The 21,656-nt window shown below is 38.9% G+C and overlaps 2 protein-coding genes across 4 annotated transcripts in view; both read left to right on the top strand.

The window, feature by feature from the left end:
- Window positions 1–280: 280 nt before the first annotated feature.
- LOC104676421 (T-cell surface glycoprotein CD1a) lies at window positions 281–4,746 on the top strand. Of its 3 annotated transcripts, none has more exons than XM_030935244.1 (6): window positions 281–567; window positions 913–1,179; window positions 1,854–2,132; window positions 2,669–2,947; window positions 3,371–3,398; window positions 3,568–4,144. In XM_030935244.1, the coding sequence occupies exons 1-6, from the start codon at window positions 510–512 to the stop codon at window positions 3,575–3,577; spliced, it is 921 nt and encodes a 306-aa protein (XP_030791104.1). In that variant the 5' UTR covers window positions 281–509; the 3' UTR covers window positions 3,578–4,144. The 3 variants fall into 3 exon arrangements, with proteins under 3 accessions (XP_030791104.1, XP_030791103.1, XP_030791105.1); XM_030935243.1 differs by having other exon boundaries at window positions 3,308–3,398; XM_030935245.1 differs by lacking the exons at window positions 3,371–3,398; window positions 3,568–4,144 and adding an exon at window positions 4,506–4,746.
- A 3,419-nt stretch (window positions 4,747–8,165) lies between these two features.
- CD1E (CD1e molecule) overlaps window positions 8,166–21,656 on the top strand; it is a 97,308-nt gene continuing 83,817 nt past the window's right edge. Inside the window, exon 1 of the mRNA XM_030935233.1 lies at window positions 8,166–8,324. The gene's annotated coding sequence lies outside the window, so the exon portion shown is untranslated. The remainder of the gene's footprint in view (window positions 8,325–21,656) is intronic.

The following is a 21,656-nucleotide window of genomic DNA, read 5'->3' as shown; positions in this document are numbered from 1 at the left end:
ATGTTAAATCAGAAATGAGAATATAGTAAGGGGGTGAAGAGACAGGGGAAGAAAATACATGGGAAAATATTGAAAAGGACAGAGTGATCAAAAACAACAGGGACATGGGAACATTGGGCGGGAGCCATTTAGTTTAATGGGAGCCATTTAGTTTTATGCTCTTATTGTATGATTGAGGAAAAAAAATGTCCTTAGTGGTTAAGTGGCTTTTCAATGCCACGTCAGACTTGTTCCATAGCAGTTGAATTAGGGGAAGGTGAATAAGTTGGAAGTTGGTGACAAGGAGAGAAGTTGGAAACTAGAGAGGAGAGTCAGAACCAGAGGGAAATGAGAGACTAAATAGGCGTCTCAGGGTTTTTGGAGTGAATTTTCTTTGTTGCAGTCAGGGGAGGTTTGTCTGTTGGTTGCAGAAAGAAGTCAGAATAGAGATATTGTGGGGGTAGGTTTGTTTGGAACAGAAATCAAAGACCATTTTTTTCTGAGAGAAGGAAATAACATCTGCAAATGACATGCTGTTTTTGCTACTTCCATTGCTAGCTGTTCTCCCAGGTGGTGGCAACGCAGACGGTAAGAACTCTGACAACTGCCCAGTTGGGTGGATGAGGGTCTATGTGTGTGTGTTTGTGTGTGTGCACATGCGTGTATGTGTGTGTGTATATGTGTGTGTGCTTTCCCTAGCATATACCTGGAAAGTGAGAGTGCCAGGCTGGTTCCATTCTGACTGTCCATGACTCCAAGTCCCCGAGCTCTGATGAAGGTGGTTGATAAGTCATGGGGCTCTGTGGCAAGCAAACGTCTGCTAAGACCATGATGGATCCCCTTTTCTCCAGATTCTGAGTTCCCCCACTCTGGCCTCTCTCTATTCTCTTTCTCAATTTCTTTCTCCCTATTCGATTTGTTCTTTTGCAACAGGGCTCAAGAAGCCTGTCTCCTTCCGTGTCATCCTGATCTCATCATTTTACAACCATTCCTGGAAACAAAGTCTGGTCTCAGGTTGTCTGGGTGATTTGCAGACCCACACCTCGGACAGAAATTGCAGCACCATCATTTTCCTGTGGCCCTGGTCCAGGGGAAACTTCAGCAACGAGGAGTGGAAGGAACTGGAAATGTTATTCCATATACGCTGCGTTCAGTTCCTAGAGGAAATGCATAGATACTCCCGTAAATTGCAGTTTGAGTGTGAGTTCAGTTTCCTCCATGGGGAGTGGGGAGGTGGGAGACAGGGGATGTCTCAATGTTTCTTATTCCTGTAGCAAACAGCCTAACTCTCTTCTGTATCTTATTCTATTCTTTCCACCATAAAACTGGAATTGCATACTTTTGGGCAAGGGCTATTATCCAGACCCTAATTCTTCAGACACTTCTGCTACTTATGAACTCGTCTGTTATTGACTGTAGGGTTATGCATTATTAACTCTTCTTACAGGTATCCTAAGGAAACCCTTTTTCCTGCCCTACAACCAGATACCTTCAGCTTTCTCATTTTCTCATTCATTCTCTTCAGCAGTCTCTCTCTATATACTCAATTGTATCCCATTGCATTCCATTCAACTTAAGTTGTTGTAATCCCAGTTCTCTTACACCAAGTCCTTCCTCACCCACAGCGTTCACACCACTTTCTTTGACCAATCTGCCCTCTTCCATATGTTACTAATCTTTTCCTCCACCTACAGCTTCCACCAGTTCCTCTTTCTCTGAATCCCTGACCAAACCAAATTTTATTGCATTATGTCAAACCCTGCGAACTTCCCCCTTCTGCTTCTGCAATCCTTGCTTCTACTCCTACAATCTTTGCTTCTACTCATTTCATTTTATCTTTTTTTCTCCTTCTTTCCCGTATTTCATAACCCCAGATCCTTTTGAGATGCAGGTGGCAGGAGGCTGTGAACTGCACTCTGGAAAGTTCTCAGGAAGCTTCCTTCGGATAGCTTATCAAGGATCAGATTTCGTGAGCTTCCAGAACAATTCATGGTTGGCATCTCCAGTGGCTGGGAATATGGCCAAGCGTCTCTGCAAAGTGCTCAATCAGAATCAGCATGAAAATGACATAACACACAGTCTCCTCAGTGACACCTGCCCACGTTTCATCTTGGGTCTTCTTGATGCAGGAAAGGCACATCTCCAGCGGCAAGGTCAGTCCTGCACCCTCCCTCCAAGAACTTTTGATTGGAAAATCATACCCTTCCACCACCCCGTTCCAATTTGGAATAAGGAAGAGCCACCCAGAAGTGGGAAAGGCTGGGTGCAGTGGCTCACATCTGTAATCCCAGTGCTTTGGGAAGCTGAGGCTGGAGGACCGCTTAAGGGCAGGAGTCCCAGACCAGCCTGAGCAGCATAGTGAGACCCCTGTCTCTAAAAAATAAAAATAAGTTAGCCAGTCATGGTAGCACACACCTGTAGTCCCAGTTACTTAAGAGGCTGAGGGAGGAGGATTGCTTGGGCCCAAGAGTTTGAGGTTACAGTGTGCTATAAGTATAATTATGCCACTGCACTGCTGCATAGTGACAGAGTGAGACCCTGTCTCAAAAAAAAAAAAAAAAAAAAAAAAAAAAAAAAAAAAAAAAAGAGAGAGAGAAATGGGAACGATGTGTCTATCTAAACTTCTAAACTGCTGTGGAGATATGAAACTCCCAAGTCTGTATTTGAATATCTTTTCTGTCCTTTGCAGTGAAGCCCGAGGCCTGGCTGTCCCGTGGCCTCAGTCCTGGACCTGGCCATCTACAGCTTGTGTGCCATGTCTCAGGATTCTACCCAAAACCTGTGTGGGTGATGTGGATGCGGGGTGAGCAGGAGCAGCAGGGCACTCAGCGAGGGGACATCCTGCCCAATGCTGACGGGACATGGTATCTCCGAGCAACCCTGGAGGTGGCCGCTGGGGAGGCAGCTGGCCTGTCCTGTCGGGTGAAGCACGGCAGTCTAGAGGGCCAGGACATCATCCTCTACTGGGGTGAGAAAGAGCTGGGGCCCAGGCTGGAAATGCCAAGAGGTGGTCCTCAGGCATAGAGGCAGGGCAAGCTGAAAATTTTAAGGTTTTAGGGATTACAGCCCCAACATGAATAAAAATAGGTAAGCTAAGAAATGGAAGTGTTGAATATGAGGGCACTGTAGATGCAGGAAGATGCTGAGGATAAGATGAAGAATCCATCTCTGAGCAGGGATGAGAGAAAAACAAAAAAAAAAAGAAAAGAGATTGGTAAGTTGGATACTCAATTGAAACAAAGAAGCCAAGGGAACGCAGTGAAACAGGGAGTGGATGAGGTAAAATGGGGTGGATTATAACATCCTTGGTGTCTCCTCAAATTCACAGAACATCACCGTTCCATGGGCTTGATCTTCTTGGCGGTGATAGTGCCTTTGCTTCTTCTGATAGGTCTTGCGCTTTGGTTCAGGAAACGCTGGTGAGTTCTTTGCATGTGTCTTTCCTACTCTTAGTCCCTACCCCACTTGTCTTCCCATGTTTTTTGTTTCTCTCTCCTCAGTTCTTCTCTCCCCATTCCGCTTCCCTCTTACTCCTCAATTCTTAGCTCCACCTTATTCACAGTGACTTCTATCTCTGTTTTCATCCAGTTTCCATTAAGATACACCATGATCCTCCTTGTCACCCTTCTCCTTTTGGGGTGAGAGACCAGCAGTCCAACAGCTCAGGATCCACCTGAACACATTGTGGTGATGACGTCCTCTCAACTCTTTTGTCATTTTTGCTTGTTTCTGATTAATGATCATTTGTCAATATAAGCTCAATTTAGTTTTGCAGGATTTCTTGTTCTGACCTGGGTTCTGAGACTTCAAAATTCAAATTTTATCTCCAAATGGAATGGGATCCTAGCAATCTTCACATGTTCAACTATTAGTGGATCATCAGGCTTGTTATAGATGTCCCTTATTCCCGAGGGCCTTCCCTGACTCACAAGTGGGAAGCAGTCTCTTCCTGGTCTGAACTCCCACCACATTTCAGCCGTACTTTGCTAACTGTACTCCTCACTTCCTCTCCTTCGTTGCAGCTATTTAGGTCCCCCTTTTCCTTCTAATTTTTCTACTCCTTCAATGCAAAGTATGTGTGTTTTTAATATATGCATCCCTGGTGAAGGATCTTGCCTTCACGAAACATGTTCTCAATAAAACTCTTTGTTGAATTTATGCCAAATTTGTAGTCTTTTCTTATTCTTTTCCTTCCTGGTGCTTTTGAAGTAGTTGAGACATTTGATACTCTTCTGGTTAAAAGCCTTCTTGCTTGGAGGAAATTTTACACATTCCTAGTTCTATAGTTTGTTCTCTGAGCTCCAGAGGAGAAACACAATTTTGTCTCTTACTACTCCTATCATTCAGCTATAGCGAGTTATTCGAGTTAAATTAGTGTTGCAGGTATGTAAGGCAGGATGTCTATCTTTACTATTCAGTGGTTCAGGGACAAGCAGCAGAGTTCTCACACTGGAGCTTGTTAGAAAGGTAGAATTTGGGCCTCACCTTAGATTTACTGAATTATAATTTGTATTTTGGAAAATCAGCAGGATACTCGCAAGTCCAGTAAAATTTATGAGGCACTGATGCTGGTGATGCCCGAGATGTAGTACAAGTGTGTCACTGAAGAGAAAATGATCAAAAAAGGGAACAAGAGTGTTGCTCCTCAAGATTGAAGTGAGATAAAGGCAAGTAATATCGTACTGCACATTCTTATTATTCATGACAGTTATATTCTGTGTAGTTGCTGCAAACACTGGATTCATGAGCACTGAGCCATTGTTCCCAGGGGAATACAAGTTTTAGGTTCTTGTGAGCTTTTTCACAACATTTTTGTTAACTGATGTATACATAAGCTTGTTTTATGTGTGTTTCTGTTTAAAGACATCTTATTTTATATATGTATATATCTATAATTAATTCATTATATGCAGTATTTCCATATAATAAAACACTATCTAAGAAGTGTTTAGTATATTCCTGACCTTGGTTAACATAATCATAAATTTCTTTGGTTTTCAGCCTCACAACATTGCTGTCTACTATACTTAAAAAAAATGGTTGTCATTTCATGAGTCCACAAATATATTTATTTTCCCATAGCTTCAGCATAGCATTATAGATGTTACTTTCCCAAGCAACCTCACCTACAGATGGGTGAATTTCCTTCCCGTTTTCCTGAATGTACTGCACTGTTGATTTATTAACATTGAATTCATAGTCAACAACCATGTAACTATAACAAAGCTTATCTAACATACACATTTTTCTCTGTAAGGCATATCACAGCCTTCTTATGCTTACGAAAATGAGGCAACACTTAAGTATTACACTTGGGAGCCATTTAAGATTGTGAAATCACCAACCAAAAACACAAAAATGTGAAAAAGTTGGCACTATATAGACTACAAAAAGGACGCTTGTTTACTGTGTGAGAGCTGGAACATGAAGACAGAGCACCACCTTTTTCGACCTTAGGAACATGTTCTTTGAGGGACTCAAATTTTGTACCTCTCTGCACATATTCATGAATGATTGTGAAAGTGCTATGAATATATATCTAGGGGCTACACATAAAATTTGGCAAGTAGACAAATTAGCAAATATAACATTTTTGGATAATGAGGATTGACTATTGACACCAGATGGTAGTATTTGTCAGGATATCCATAGCAAGACTTCAATTACTTTAGGATTCATGAATTAACTCAACAAATATTTCTTATGATTCTGCAGATTGATATTTTCATTTCTTATTTATTTCTCAGTTTTCTAGTATAGTAAGTTATTTTAGTTGAACTTGGGGAAAGGGACTTAGCTCTAATTTGTTTAGAAAACTGAGAAGAGGGGCCTAAGGCAAAGGAAACATCTAGGCAGACCAGGTGTAGTTGGCAGCAGCTGCATATATAGAAATTTTTGGAAAATGAAGTTGTGATGGGAGAAGCGGAAAAGAAAAATATGGGATAGAGGAGAGCAAAGAACGGGACTGCTGCAGTCTTTCTACCTGGGTTAGACATGATAGGTTCCAACCCATTTGTGTTTCAATCCACCTTGCCACATTTGCATAGTTGTCATCTGGCTTTTGGTTGGTTGATACCACCTTCAGCTCTAGCGATCAGCCTAAGGCAATCATTAGAACCCATCCTTGACAATGTGATAGGCTAAAGGATGGAAGGTAACCTGAGATTTAAGCCAATCATCGTATACATCCCACTTACCCTTGCTCAGAGTGGTCGTTCAGGGCTATGTACCTGTTCTAAAATGACTTTGTTTACATGACGCCTGATTCTTGTGTTTGACAATAGGGAAAATAGATGCTTTCTCTTGTCCTGGGTGCTATGGTGGGAAGTATAAAGCTTGAAACAGCTCAAGTTATTTTTTTTTCAGCACTACAGAAATCACACAGGCAAGAAGGTAGAGGCAACGGACTCTCAGAAGAGTCCAGATTAAACTGTATCCAAAGCCTGAATGAACCCTGGACTTCTCAGTGATGGTAGATGATACATTTCCTTTACTGTTTCAGCCTATCATGTTGGGTTTTCTCTTGCTTGTGCTTGAAAGCATCCTATCTGATGTACATGGACCATAGGGGACACTTAGCTGATTTTACTCTTGGTTGAAGTATTCCTCTTTATTTCCATCTTCCTCCTCCTCCTTTCCTGGGATTGGCTGTATTTTAAAATTGATTTGTTTTCTTTCACAGGTTGAGTATTCTTTATCTGAAATGCTTGGAATCACAAGTGTTTGAGATTTCAGATTTTGGGGAGGGGCTTTAGAACATTTGCATATACCCACCAGCTGAGCATCCCTAATCTGGAAATCCGAAACTTGAAATGCTCCAATGAGCATTTTCTTTCAGCATCGTGTCTGTGCTCAAACTGTTTTAAATTTGGGAGCATTTTGTATTTCAGATTTTCACATTAGGAGTATTTGACCTATAGTTTTTTCTTATATGTGTCCTTATCTTTTTAGACTCTTACATTGTCCTGTTTTTAACTATGCCACCTGGATTAATTACTCTTCTGAACTTTTCATATGCTTCTGACCAGGAATAAAAGTGCTGCATCTGCTGCTAAGTGAGTGATTTTGGAAAGGTTCCCTGATCTTCATTCTTTTATTCGGTTAAATGGAGGCAAAAATATATACTCTTAGGATTTTCATAGGAATGCAAAGGCAATCTAGTGTTATTAAAATGCCAGGAGTTTGGTCTACACCCTGCTGCTTGGACATAGAAAACCAGTTACTGAGGCAATGAGTATTGCCAGGGAAGAGGGCTTTAATTGACTGCTGCAGCCGAGGAGATAGGAAATCAATCTCAAATCCATTTCCTTGATTGACTAAAATTAGAGATTTATAGGGCAGGGAAGAAACGGAACCCTGTGTGGCAAAATAGGAATTAGGTAGAGGTAAGGAAGAGGAGTTGGTCAACAGCAAGTAGGTGTTTGTTTAAGCAATCATGATGGGTGAGGAGTCTGACATCTCATTGTCCAGATGCAGTAGTTTGGTAGGTTTTAGTTGTTTTTGACAAAGTTTTGGTTCCTTGGCCAGGAATGTATTGCTAGTAACTTGGCTGCTGTGGGCTGGGAGAATCTCAAAAGCCCTCCTAAGCAGCTGCCAACACTTTTTTGGCCACAAGTGGATGTCAGTTTTTCTTTCTCTGGCCCTACGTCTGCCGGCCCCACTCATGTTTCTGATTGCCTAGGAAGAGCAGCCATTGAAATGTGTCATCTAAGTCTGGATGGGTGAATGTCTTTTCTAGGTACCAGGTAGTGGGATCTTCTGCTCTCAATGTGGGGAATTCTGAAGGAATTTCCATTTGCAGGTTGAACAAGCCCAACTGATTGATACAGAAAAGCACCCTGACTGTTCCAGTTTGGACACATTTGGAACTCGTTGGTTGCTGCAGCAATTGGACAGTGTTTTAGTGATTGCTTGTTTATTTGTGTGTGTCAGTATAGTCATAGGAAATCAGAATTTGATAACCTGATAATATTTTGTAACACTGTTTGGCTCCAGTGTTCTTTGGAATCTGGAGAAGTTTGGCTTCTCCATGGGTCATGCTGTTGAGTGAGACAGTGGAATGGTGTTACAGTGTTACGTGTATCTAGGCTTTTAGGCTGCTGTTCTAAGCAGGGTTGGGCCTGGTTAGTACATGATGTTCCTCTACAGTGTTGTTTGGCCCCAGTGTTCTTTGGAGTGTGGGGAAGTTTAGCCTTTAAAAATCGAATGGCCACAGAAACTGCTTTACCCAAATTTTGGTTCAAAGCCTTCATTGGATTACCTATTGGGGCAAACAAAGTTGAGCCATGTGAACATGTTCCTAAACCAGTGGATTGGTATTGCTATCTCATGGCTAGAGTTTCAAGGTAAAAGCTATTGCATCTTTGTGTGTGTATGTATGTACATGTTTAGATGTGTTTATGTGTATGTACATTTATTATGTTGTGTGTTGTGTCTACCAAATTGGCTTATAAATAAAAGAGCATCTCATGCACTAAATAAATAAATCAAAGCCATTTTCAAGTTTATGTGACTTAAGTCATCTTTAATAAAAAAGCTGGCTTTAAAATCATTGGTAAGGTAAAAATAGGAAGGTCTTAACAATGTTAGAATACATTTTGGTCTGGATTTTATAATTGTCTTTGCTAGATACTTTGCGGTGTCAGTGTTTGGCACAGAAGGTTATAAAAGTATAAACCCAGCCAAAACAAAATGATCTTTTTGTGTGCCTTCTTTGGCAAATAAGACTAATTAAATGTTGTTAGTTTAATAAAAACAGCTGAATCTTCTAAGTTATTGGCAAAAATACCTATGTATTTAAGTTGCTTACTTAGGTGAGCACCTAATGTTCATAGGCTACTAATAATAGTCAACAGAGCAATAACCTGAAATGATGACTACCTTTGTCTAATATCTCACTTTTCAGAAGGAACTTATATAAACTGTTTAAAAAGATGAAAGAATTGAATACATGTAAATGGGATACATGCTTGTAGGTGAGCTTTTTGTGTAATTTAAAATCTTAAAATTATTTTTGATGCTTCTTGGATGTCTGGGTCATTTCCAATTAAGAAAGGGTTATGATATGGAGAAACATGTTTTTATAAATTGTGGAGTGTCTTCATCTATAAAATGCAAATGTTTGATTTTCATCTATAAAATGCAAATATTTGATAGACAGCTAAAGATTTCTTGCTTCCTAGTTTTCACTAAAATTTAAGGTTACTATATACTTTAGTACATAAAGCCTGCTAAAGAAGATGTTTTCTTATTGAGAAATAGAATAATTTTGTCTAATTCAAATGTTTTCTGAAGTTTTATTCCAATTATGGACTTGAAAAGCTTATTTATGAACTAAGGTAGAAAGGAACCAGTAAGTAGGGGAGAAAGATGTGAAGAAAGTTAAGGCTATAAAGATGTATTTTTAGCAAGAAAGGTTAAAAAGAAAGGAGGATAATTTTGTGCAAGAATCTTTTTTTTTTTTTAACTTTTATTTTAGGTTTGGGTTACATGTGCAGGTCTGTTATATAGTAAACTCACGTTGTGGAAGTTTGTTGTACAGATTATGCACCGCCCAGGTACTATGCTTAGTACCCAATCTGCTCCTCTCACTCCTCTCATCCTCCATCCTCAAGGAGGTCCCAGTGTGTGTTGTTTTCTTCCTTATGTTCATGGATTGTCATCATTTAGCTCCCACTTATAAGTGAGAATATGTGTTATTTGGTTTTCTGTTCCTGCATCGGTTTGCTAAAGATAATGGCCTCCAGCTCCATCCATGTCCCACAAAAGATATGATCTCATTCTTTTTTATGGCTGCATAATATTCCATGGTGTATATGTACTATATTTCCTTTATCTAATCTGTTATTGATGAGCATTTAGGTTGAATCCATGTCTGCTATTGTGAATGCTTCAATGAACATTTGTGTGCATGTGTCTTTACGGTAGAATGATTTATATTTCTCTGGGTATATACCTAGTAATGGATTAGTGGGTTGAATGGGTATTTCTGTTTTTAGGTGTTGGAGAAATCACCATACTTCTTCCCACAATGGTTGAACTAATTTACACTCCCACCAACAGTGTATGTGTGTCCCCAGTGAGAAAACAATCTGACAGCAATTTTTTTTTTCCTAAAAATAAAATGAATAAAAAAAAATTTAGGACAAAACAGAAAGTCCAAGCATGACACAGATGGCTTTTTGAAGACATATGTTGTTTTCTTTCTGTTTCTCTGTGTGTTTATCTTCATGTACATATAGAGAAAATGCAAAGTTGAAAAATTTACATAGTAAACATCCTTTAAAAACTGATAGAAAATTAGAGACATTTGGCTAATTAACATTGTTCATAGTTAAAACTCTTAGTCTTGATGAAGGTACAATAAGAATTATTAAAAAGAAATACATTGGCAGCTTGATAATTCTGTTTTAAATATAGTTAAGCATGGAGCCAGATTTAACATGGAGTCAAATTTTACATAAGTGCTTGCATTGCTTTGTTTCACACTGTACTTGCTATTCTACATAGAAAGTACTAGCACTAAGGTACTTATTGGTCACATGCCTAAAGTGAATTTCTTAATTTCACAAAACATAGAATGGTACTGATGGACTTAAAGACATTAGTTAGTATATCAGAAACAGAATATCTGTCATATTTTTTTAGGCTTGGGATAACACTGTAGACTCCAAGGTAAACTGAGTAGGAGAAAATTTGCGGGTTATTTTCCTGTTGGTTTTGCTTTTAATTTTCATTTATTTCCTGTTTGTTCTCCTTTGGGTTTTACATACACACACACACACACAAACATACATACACACACAATTGATGTTTTTTAGTTTCTAATGTAAGACTTGTATTTGGTTCTATGAATAGTCATTTTGTTTCCTATGCATTTCCAGAGATTTATCATTTGCTCTATTTATGTAAAATTCCTGAGCTATCTTTGTCAAGCTTCCAAAAATTGGTAGAGGACATCAGCCATTTAAAATTTGGATTGGGGCTGGGTGTGGTGGCTCATGCCTGTAATACCAGCACTTTGGGAGGGCAAGGCAGGCAGATCACCTGAGGTCAGGGGTTGCAGATCAGCCTGGGCAACATGGCAAAACCCTGTCTCTACTAAAAATACAAAAATTAGCTGGAAGAGGGATTACAGTAATCCCAGCTACTCAGGAGGCTAAGGTCGGAGAATAGCTTGAACCCAGGAGACAGAGGTTGCAGTGAGCCGAGATTGTGTCACTGCACTCTAGCCTGGATGACAGAAGTGAGACTCTGTCTCAAAAAAAAAAAATAGTTGAGTTTTACTTTGTAAAATTAAGAATTTCTCTTTTACAAAGTACACACTGAGAAAAATTAATGTGTAGACAATTGAGAAAACTATTTGGAATTTTAACAATAAAATGGGTATATATAACCTATATGAGATATACACCCATATGTGAATTCGGAGATGTTTGTTGATTGTGTATACATATGCAGAAACAACAGACTAGACTGTTGCAAAGGTCGCCAAGAAAGTGCTGAATGCAATGCATCAATACAGGAAGCATACAGTACAATACCCGTGTTGCAATTAGAGTTGTACACATTAAATAGTACCACTTTTTTTCTTTTGTAATTGAGATTTTATTGGTTGTGTTGAGGGTCAGCACACAGATATTTCAATTCTTAACATATGTACTGAAAATCTAAAAAGCCGTGTATTATAATTATTTTTAAAGTTATTCCAGTGACTTTCCAGCTTAAAATTTGGAGGCAAATTTTCCTTAAGAGGCTATCAAGTACCAGTATCTTCACATGTTGATAAGCTGTTATAGACGTCCCACCAATTCACAATTGAATAGCATATATACCACACACTCAAATTTTCAATATTTCACAGCACGGTAACAAAGTTATTAGAAAAACAGGACTACCATGACCAAAAATGTTATAGAGTGCACACAATTCTGACAGGGAAAGCTATGATCAAGGAGTGGTTTCCTTTAGGAAACAATTCTAATGACAAAAAAAATGGGACTAGAAGTAATTCAAAATGTTCAAGACATTACAGGCAAGGCTGTGACTCCATATTGCCATTTAGTATGCTTTGTATTAAAAAATAAAAGCTAACCCCCCATCCATGGAACGTTAAGCTGACACCCGAGACAAAACCTCCCATAATTAGGTATCCCATACTGTTTTCTGGTTGTGCCAAAAAATAAACAACCAGAGAATGATTTCACCTTTATAAAAAAGCACTTACATTTAAGAAATGGGGTGAGATGGGATTCGCTCCTTCTTAAAAATGTTTCTAGAGCTACTGAAAAACTTGTGTTTACAAAATAGTTGATAAAAATATTCCTCTAGGTTGTACAAGAAGGGAGACAGGGATGACCCGTAAGACATGGAATGTAATACTAATCAGACGTGGCTTCTTTCTCTGTGGCTTCGGAGGCTGGACTCTCCTCGGTTTTGGTTTTTCCGTTTTCTGAACTAAATCTTTAGTTTCTTGATTACATAGGTTGGCCTGTTTTCCCTCTTTCCCCTTTTGTTTGCCTTTTTTTTTTTTTTTTTTTTTTTTTGTTTTTTCTGAAGATTTGTCCTTTCCTGTTGCTTTTTCTTTTTAGACTGAGTCTCGCTCTGTTACCCAGGCTGGAGTGCAGTGGTGCCATCTTGACTCACTGCAACTTCCGCCTCCTAGGTTCAAGTGATTCTTCTGCCTTAGCCTCTGGAGTAGCTGGGATTACAGGCACCCACCACCACACCCGGTTAATTTTTGTATTTTTAGTTGGGATGGGTTTCACCATGTTGACCAGGCTGGTCTCAAACTCCTGACATCAGGTGATCTGCCCACCTCGACCTCCCAAAGTGCTGGGATTACAGGCCTGAGCCACCACGCCTGACCTCCTGCTGCCTTTTCTGGCTTCATTTCCACTTTTGGAGGAGGTTTAGCTGACAACGGCACTGATCTCCTCTTCGGCTCTTCCTTTGTGGCTCCTTCATCCTGGTGGTGGGGAGGGCGCATGTCAGGTGCCTGTGGGCCGCTGGGCATGAGAGCCTTGGTTAAGCTATGCTGCCTAGCCACTGCGGCTCCTCCCGCCTGAGCTACTGAGACCCCAACATCATGTGTTATAAGAACACATAGGCAGGAAGGATGACACATTAATACATTAAAATGTGGGGAAGGGAAGGAAGTGGGGATAATAGGGGATAATAAGTAAATAAAATAATTTACAGAGGAAGCCTGCTCAGACCAAATGATATCCATGAGCCATGAATAGAAGAGAATGAACTCAACAATCTACACTTAAGATTCTAGAGAAGACAGAACACAATACAACAAATCAAAAATTGGAAAATTATGATGCATAGAATGAAGAGACTGAATTGGGATAAAAGGGTTGCACGATGGGTAACTTCCCAGTGAAAAATCATAAAAATGCATGGTATTGTGTAAAATACTTCTGTGTCTAAGTACAGAATCAAAATATCTGCAACATTAAAACTCGGGTTGAAAATGTCAGGGTTTTTCACCCTAATATCAAAACCAGGAAAAGACAATAATAAAAAAATGAAAACTGCAGACCAGTATCCCTAATGAATGAATGAATGCAGGTGCAGAAACTCTCAGCAAAATACTAGCTGTCTGAATCCAACAGCATATCAAAAAGTTAATACATCATGATCAACTGGGTTTTGTACCAAGGATGCAGGGATGGTTTAACATATGCAAGCCGATAAATATGATACATCACATAAACAGAATTAAAAACAAATACCATGTGATCATTTCAATAGATGCAGAAAAAGTATTTGATAAAATCCAGCATTCCTTTATGACAAAACCCTCCATAAAATAGGCACAGAAAGGACTTACCTCAAAGTAATAAGAGCCATATATGACAAATCCACCGCCAACATCATACTGAATGGGGAAAAGTTGAAAGCATTCCCCTTGATAACTGGAACAAGACAAGGATGCCCAATTTCACCACTTCTATTCAATATCATACTCAAAGTCCTAGCCAGAGTAGTAAGACAAGAAGAACAAATAAAGGACATCCAAATTGGAAAAGAGATCAAACTGTGACTGTTCACCCATGAGTTGATCACATACTTAGAAAAACCTAAAGATGCATCCAAAAAGCTCCTAGATCTGACAAACAAATTCAGTAAAGTCTCAGGATACAAAACCAATATACACAAATCAGTAGCACTGCTACACACCAACAGTGACCAAGCCAAGAATCAATAAAAAAACTCAGTCCCTTTCACAACAGCTGCAAAAAATAAAATAAAATAGGAATATGCTTAATAAAGGATCTTGGAGGATCTCTACAAGTAAAACTACAAAACACTGCTGAAAGAAATCATAGATGACACAAACAAATGGTAACACATCCCATACTCAGGATGGGTAGAGTTAATATTGTGAAAATGACCATGCTGCCCAAAGCAGTCTACAGATTCAACACAATTCCCATCAAAATATCTTCATAATTTTTCAGGGAACTAGAAAAAACAGTCCTAAAATCCATATGGATCCAAGAAAGAGCCCACATAGCCAAAACAATACTATGCAAAAGAACAAATCTGGAGGCATCACATCACTCAACTTTAAATTACACTACAAGGCTATAGTTACCAAAACAGCATGGTACTGGCATAGAAATAGACACGTAGACCAATGGAACAGCATAGAAAACCCAGAAATAAAGCCATATATTCAACAACCAATTGATCTTTGACAAAGCATACAGAAACATAAAGTAGGGGAAATGACACCCTATTGAAGAAAAGGTGCTTGGATAACTGACAAGCCACATGCAGAAGAATGGAACTGGATTCCCATCTCTCACCTTACACAAAAATCAACTGAAGATGGATCAAGGACTTAAATATAATACCCCAAACCATGAAAAATCCATAAGATAACATCAGAAAAACTCTTTTGCACATTGGCCTAGGCATATAATTCATGACTTAAGGCCCCAAAAGCAAATGCAACAACAAAAATAAATATATGGAACCTAATTAAACTAAAAACCTTCTGCACAGCAAAAAAATAATCAGCGGAGTAAACAGACAACCCACTGAATGGGAGAAAATATTCATAGACTATGCGTCTGACAAAGAACTAGTATCCAGAATCTACATGGAACTCAAATAAATCAGCAAGAAAATGACAAATAATTCCACCAAAAAAAGGGGAAAAAACATGAATAGACAATTATCTAAAGAAGATACACAAACAGCCAACAAACATAAAAAAAATGCTGAACATCACTAATCATCAGGGAAATGAAAATTAAAACCACAACGAGATACCACCTTACTCCTGCAAGGACGGCCATAATTAAAAAGTAAAAAACCAAAAGATGTTGGCATGGATGTGGTAAAAAGGGAACACTTATCTACTGTGGTTGGGGATGTAAATTAGTACAACCACTATGGAAAACAGTATGGAGATTCCTGAAAGAACTCAAAGTAGAACTACCATTCGATCCAGCAATCCCACTACTGGGTATCTACCCAAAGGAAATGAGATCATTACATGAAAAAGACACATGCACATGCATGTTTATAGCAGCGCAATTCGCAATTGCAAAGATATGGAACCAACCTAAGTGCCCATTGACCAATGAGTGGATAAAGAAAGTGTGGTATATATTTACCATGGAATATTACTCAGCCACAAAACAGAACAAAATCATGTCTTTTGCAGCAACTTGGGTGGAGCTGGAAGCCATTTTTCTAAGTGAAGTGATTCAAGAATGAAAAATCAAATATTGTATGTCTCACTTATAAGTGGGAGCTAAGCTATGAGGACACAAAGGGATAAAAGTGATATAATGGACTTTGGATACTTGTCAGGGAGAAGATTGGGAGGGGGTGAGGGATAAAAGACTACATATTGGATAATGTGTACACTGCTGGGTGACAGGTGTCCTAAAATCTCAGAAATCACCAGTAAATAAGTTATCCATGTAACCAAAAACCACCTGCATCCCAAGAACTATTGGAAAACAAAGTTTTGTATTCTACCACTAGATGACAGTAGAGATTAAAATGCCATTTCTGCATGCTTGTTATTAAAAATTTTGTCTTATGGCTCCCCCTAAATCATGCAGCAGCTCAGAAACCTATCCTTAAATTCACAATAACTTTTTGGCTCTAAAATATTAAAAATATATTGATAACAATACAGGAATAGAATCCAGGGAAATACATGGCACAATAAAAAAGATGAAGCCAAGAATGGAGTAAAGTTTTAAAAAGTGCCGTGATACCCTATAATCTGGTTAGATGTGGGTCACACATTGTTAGAGGACCATGATGGTTAAGACAGGATCAGTTACATACTCGCAGTGCCTAGAAGATAGACAATGGGTTATTTAGGAGAATTACAGCTATTCCTAGTCCTGAGGCCACAAGGAGATTTGTCCATCAGAGGAGAAACTGCTTAACGCAGTGAACAATGTTCTCAAGAAAGTTCTTTCAGTAAATTTTACAAGGTCCATAGGTCTTTTTGTGATTAAGTCTCTTAAAGTAAGATCATTATGTCAGCCTATGACAAAGACTGGGAAAAGTAATTCTACACAGAATAACAGGATCTAGTCCAGACATGCAGCTTTCTGATGTTCTAGCAAACCCAAGGGTAGATTTTGTTATCTGTAGAAATGAATAGACTCCACATCTCTCAAAGATACTGTTTATATTGAATTGATTTAAATTATTTTTGAAGCAGCAGCAACTTTTAAATTATGTATTCTAACATATACCAGATGTAAAACTATTTTCTATCATCTGTTAAATACAGAACAGTAACTTTAACAATAGGCTGACTTACAAGTGGAATTGGAATTGGAAATTTCTTGTGGCTTCTGCAAATCTACTCAAGGACTTCTGCTTGAGTCTTAGGCTTGCTCCCAGAAGGCTGATAGCACCCATAGAGAGCATCAAGATTCTTTTTGTGATATAATTTTTTTTTTCCAAATACAAAGGCACTAGTTGACATAACTACAACCCCCTTCATCCCAAAGCACAACCAACTCTACTTCATAGAGAATGCCAGATATGGCTTTATACAGGAAACTATTTGAAACAGATATGAATCTTAATATGGGTATAATGTGAGAAAAAAGAATAATACGGCTATGAAGTAAGAAAAGCAGCCATGGGTCGTTGAGCTATTTCCAGATTGCCCATTCAAGTAAAACTGGTTACTAACTATATACCTACATAGCTAAATAAATAAATGGCTTGCCAAATGGGTTATATGGCAGAGAACACTGGTTGTCTCTCAGGATACGTTTGTCACTTCCTCTAGAATAACTGAAACCTGCTGATTATTAGCTGGGCAGAATAAAAGCTATGTTTCTTGGCACCCTTTGAGCTGATTGTGGTCATGTGATTACAACCTGACAAATGTGATGTATAACTTCTGCAGAAAGCAGCTCTGAAATCATGGGAAGCGGATGTGCTCATTTCTTCCCTTCCTTTTATTGGCTGGATGAAAGGTGAATTTGATGGAAAGACCTCTGGCAGTCACCTCAGAGTATGGGATGACCACTGGAAAGAGGACTAACTGTGGGTAAAGACCAAAACAAAACAAAAAAATAAAAACTCTCCCACAACAAAAAAGGAAACTGGGAACTGAGTTCCTGACACCATGGAATGTCACATCAACCCTGCATTGCCTACTCCTGTCTTTTTATAAGAGAGAGAGAGAGAAAGAGAGAGAGAGAGAGAGAGAGAAATGTGGTTGCATTTTTATTTCATTTTGTTGAGATGGAGGCTTGCACTCTCGCCCAGGCTGGAGTGCAATGGCGTGATTTCGGCTCACTGCAACCTCTGCCTCCTGGGTTCAAGCAAGTCTCCTGCCTCAGCCTCCTGAGTAGCTGGGACTATAGCATGTGCCACCATGCCCAGCTAATTTTTGTATTTTTAGTGGAGATGGGGTTTCCCCATATTGGCCAGGCTGGTCTCGAACTCCTGAGCTCAAGTGATCCACCTACCTTGGCCTCCCAAAGTGCTGGGATTACAGGCATGAACTACTGTGCCTGGCTACATCTTTTAAAAGATACTGTCAGTTTGAATTTTCTGTCACTCACAACCAGACTTAACTGATTCAGGATGTCAGTTGAGTATCAATTAATCATCAATATCATTGGTCTATGAAATGCTCATTTGAGGCTCTTCATTTTTCTCATTGTGATGACCTATGTGGATTACTTAATTTTTATTGAGGCAAAATCAGATTTTGATAATAGCACCCAAGTTATTTGTATTTACGTTCACTATCACTTTTGTCTTTATATTTTCTAAAGCAAGGGAGAAAATGCAACTAGTCATTCCAAAATTTATATGAAAATAAGCTTGTTAAAAATCAGAGGGAACTTCTGGGAAAATGATAGAGTGAAATATTTCATAACCCATTTCACTGAGGTAAATCCCAAGTAGAGAAAGAAACTTCATCTATATTGAATCTAGTAAAGAGCTATAGCTGAAAACAAAAGCCAAGGAGTAACTATTTTTTATGTTTTCACCCTTTCTACTTTGTCAGAAACACTGAAGAGAGTTTTGTCTTTTCTAATCCTTGTTAGACTTCTGATTTAAAGAGAGGAAGAGAGAAAAAATGCCAACTCAGTAGACACCTTCAGAATTTAGTTTTATCATAAAAACGGTTTGAATAATTAGACCTTTACATTCCTAAAGATAAAATAAACATGTAATCTTTTATCTTATTTTGTTCAACAAAATTGTTCAGAAAATCAAAGTGGTAAAGACAATGTAAAATTTAACATTTTAATACTGATGTTGTACACTGTTTTACTTAACATTTTGGAGAGTAATTGCCTTGCTCTTCAACTCAGGAAAACACTTTCTTGTGGCTAATGTAATTGGTTTCTGTAACAACATCAGCACATAAAAGGATGCTTATTATTGAAAAGAAAGTTATAATAAAAGTTGGCATAAATTTTTAGCACACATTTTTCTAATTTTGAGTATGATGAAAGGTTGATATCTACAGTTTAATAGAAAAAGTTCAATTCAAGAGAGCGTAAACAAAGCTACTAAGACCTTTGTTAGAAGACGACTATAGGGAATAAAGTATTATGGAAATGGAGAATAAAATTATTTGGGAAGAATCTTTTGGTGGAGCCAATGTAAGTGGCCTTTGGTTTTAGAAAACAAGCTGTGGCCATGAGTCTTTGACCTTGTTGGTATGCAGTGGCCTATGTGGTTGAACATGAGTGACTTTTATATGCTGTGCGACTGCCTCCTTACTGCTGTGGTTTGAATAGGCAGTTGTAGGACTTTGTTTCTAGGGGCCATTTGAGGTTTTTATTGTGGTAAGTTGTGGCTGTTTAAGATGGGTTTGCTTAAGATGAGTGTTAAGTGGCTCTGTGTAGATGAGTGTCTCAGGTCAGTTGCTGAGGAAACACTCAGATGAGCCTTGGCCTGGAGAATGCTTTTTGGGGAGAGTTCTACGAAACAGAACTACCTAAAGAGAGAGGGAAGCAGGACTGAGCAGAGAGACACGGAACTGTGATGCAGTTGTAACAGAGGATCTAACAACCTCATAGAGAGTTCTGGAGCTAAGGTGGACCTTCAGAGGTTTTCTAAAATGAAGTAACGGGCTCATACCTTTGTACTTCTATATTTGATGTGGGCTTTCCCTAGGGAAAGAATGCCCCCTTAGGCAAAGTGGCTCCCTTCTACATAAGCCAATTTTTAGAGGGACTCATCTGTGACTGGTCAGCAGCCAACACTCCTTGAAGCTGAGGAATAAGCAAATTTGTCCTGAAGAGGGTGTATTGCTGGCTGACTACAGCACCCACTAGAGCAAGGGTATGTCCTTATGGAAGTAGGGATTTACTTGCTGGACCTTAAATAAATGCCCAGGCCTCACAAACGGTGTCAATATTGTAAACACAGGCCAAGGCCAGAGCAAATCTCAGGAAATATGCATGGGATTCTACAAGCAGTAATGTTAACTAGGCTACCTCGGCATGATGACTAAGGCAAAAATTCTATTAATGGAACCAGAGACCTCTTAGACATAAGTTCTTCTTCCTCTTCTTCTTCTTTTTTTTTTTTTTAGATGAAGTCTCACTCTGTCGCCCAAGCTGGAGTGCAGTGGTGTGACCTCGGCTCACTGCAATCTCTGCCTCCTGGGTTCAAGCGATTCCCCTGCCTCAGTCTCCCGAGTAGCTGGGACTATGGGCACACACCATCATGCCTGGCTAATTTTTTGTATTTTGTAGAGACAGGGTTTCACCACGTTGACCACGATGGTCTTGATCTCCTGACCTCGTGATCTGCGCACCTCAGCCTCCCAAAGTGCTGGGGTTATAGGTGTAAGCCACCGTGCTCAGCTGACATTGGTTCTTCTAAAACACCAGGCAGCAAAATAATTAGTGCCAGCTTTTGCCTTAATTTTCAGTCCAGACTGAAAGGTCTGCAGTCTAGATGAGATACCTCAAATTTGGTTTGTCTCCAATATTATTTTAAACTGGTTTCAGGGTCAAGAAGGAGTCCCATGAAAGAACTCACCTTGACTTTATGTGGCTTGTACAGAGGCCCAGGAATCATCCCACACTACATAGGCTCAATTTGCCTATACCTGTTATTGCTTAGATTTTTGAGACACAAATTGTGGCTTCACACATATAAGGATGGTAAATTCTATTAATAAACAAAAGGAAACAGAAAGACTCCTTTTTTTAAAAATTATACTTTAAGTTCTAGGGTACATGTGCACAACATGCAGGTTTGTTACATATATATACACATGCCGTGTTGGTGTGCTGCACCCATTAACTCATCATTTACATTAGGTATTTCTCCTAATGCTATCCTTCCCCGATCCCTCCACCCCACAACAGGCCCCAGTGTGTGATGTTCCCCGCCTGTGTTCAGATGTTCTCATTGTTCAGTTCCCACCTATGAGTGAGAACATGCGGTGTTTGGTTTTCTGTCCTTGTGACAGTGTGCTCAGAATGATGGGGAAACAGAACGACTTCTGTTTCTAGAAATGTTATACTATGTAATTTGGACCAACTCTCTTATCGAGGATGTCTAGAAAAAAACAATAAAAATATGAAATAAAATCTGCCTCAAGGCTTCAAATAACCAACAAAGGGGAGATGAATTACTGGGTCAATATCCAGGAGAAGAGAGAAGCTCATAGTGATGAACCCTGTATTTGGGGCTGCTTTTCTCCCCAGAGGCATCTACTGATTCCATGAGAGGCGCCAAATGAGACTGAGAAGCTAAGCTTTTAACAGACTTGTAAATCTTCAAAGATATAATTGAAACTCACATTTTAAATTCGGAACTTAAGGGGCTAATTCTAGGAGTAAATATAAAACAGAAGGAGAATAACCTGTGCAGGGATTACAACACAGTTCCAAATTATCTTAATCTCTGAAATTAATAAGGCAATTTAGATCCAATGCCCTTAAATAAATATAGAGCAAGATAACATCCTGTGTCCAAATTATTTCTATATTTTTAAGTAAATGAACTATATGAAAATATTGACATATGTGAATGACATATGATATGAGTGATTCAGTTTTTGGCAGGACAAAGTCAGAAATTCAGAGCATCATCCAAGAAAATGTATTACTATCATCTTCACTTGCAAATATCACAGGAAATTATAACATTATGGTGGAACATTTGTATGGAAGACTAACATTACC

Source organism: Rhinopithecus roxellana, chromosome 8 (assembly GCF_007565055.1).
Source record: "Rhinopithecus roxellana isolate Shanxi Qingling chromosome 8, ASM756505v1, whole genome shotgun sequence".
In the NCBI taxonomy this organism is placed as follows: domain Eukaryota; kingdom Metazoa; phylum Chordata; class Mammalia; order Primates; family Cercopithecidae; genus Rhinopithecus; species Rhinopithecus roxellana.
Note: the sequence above shows the minus strand (reverse complement) of the source record. Positions and strands in the feature narration are given on the sequence as shown.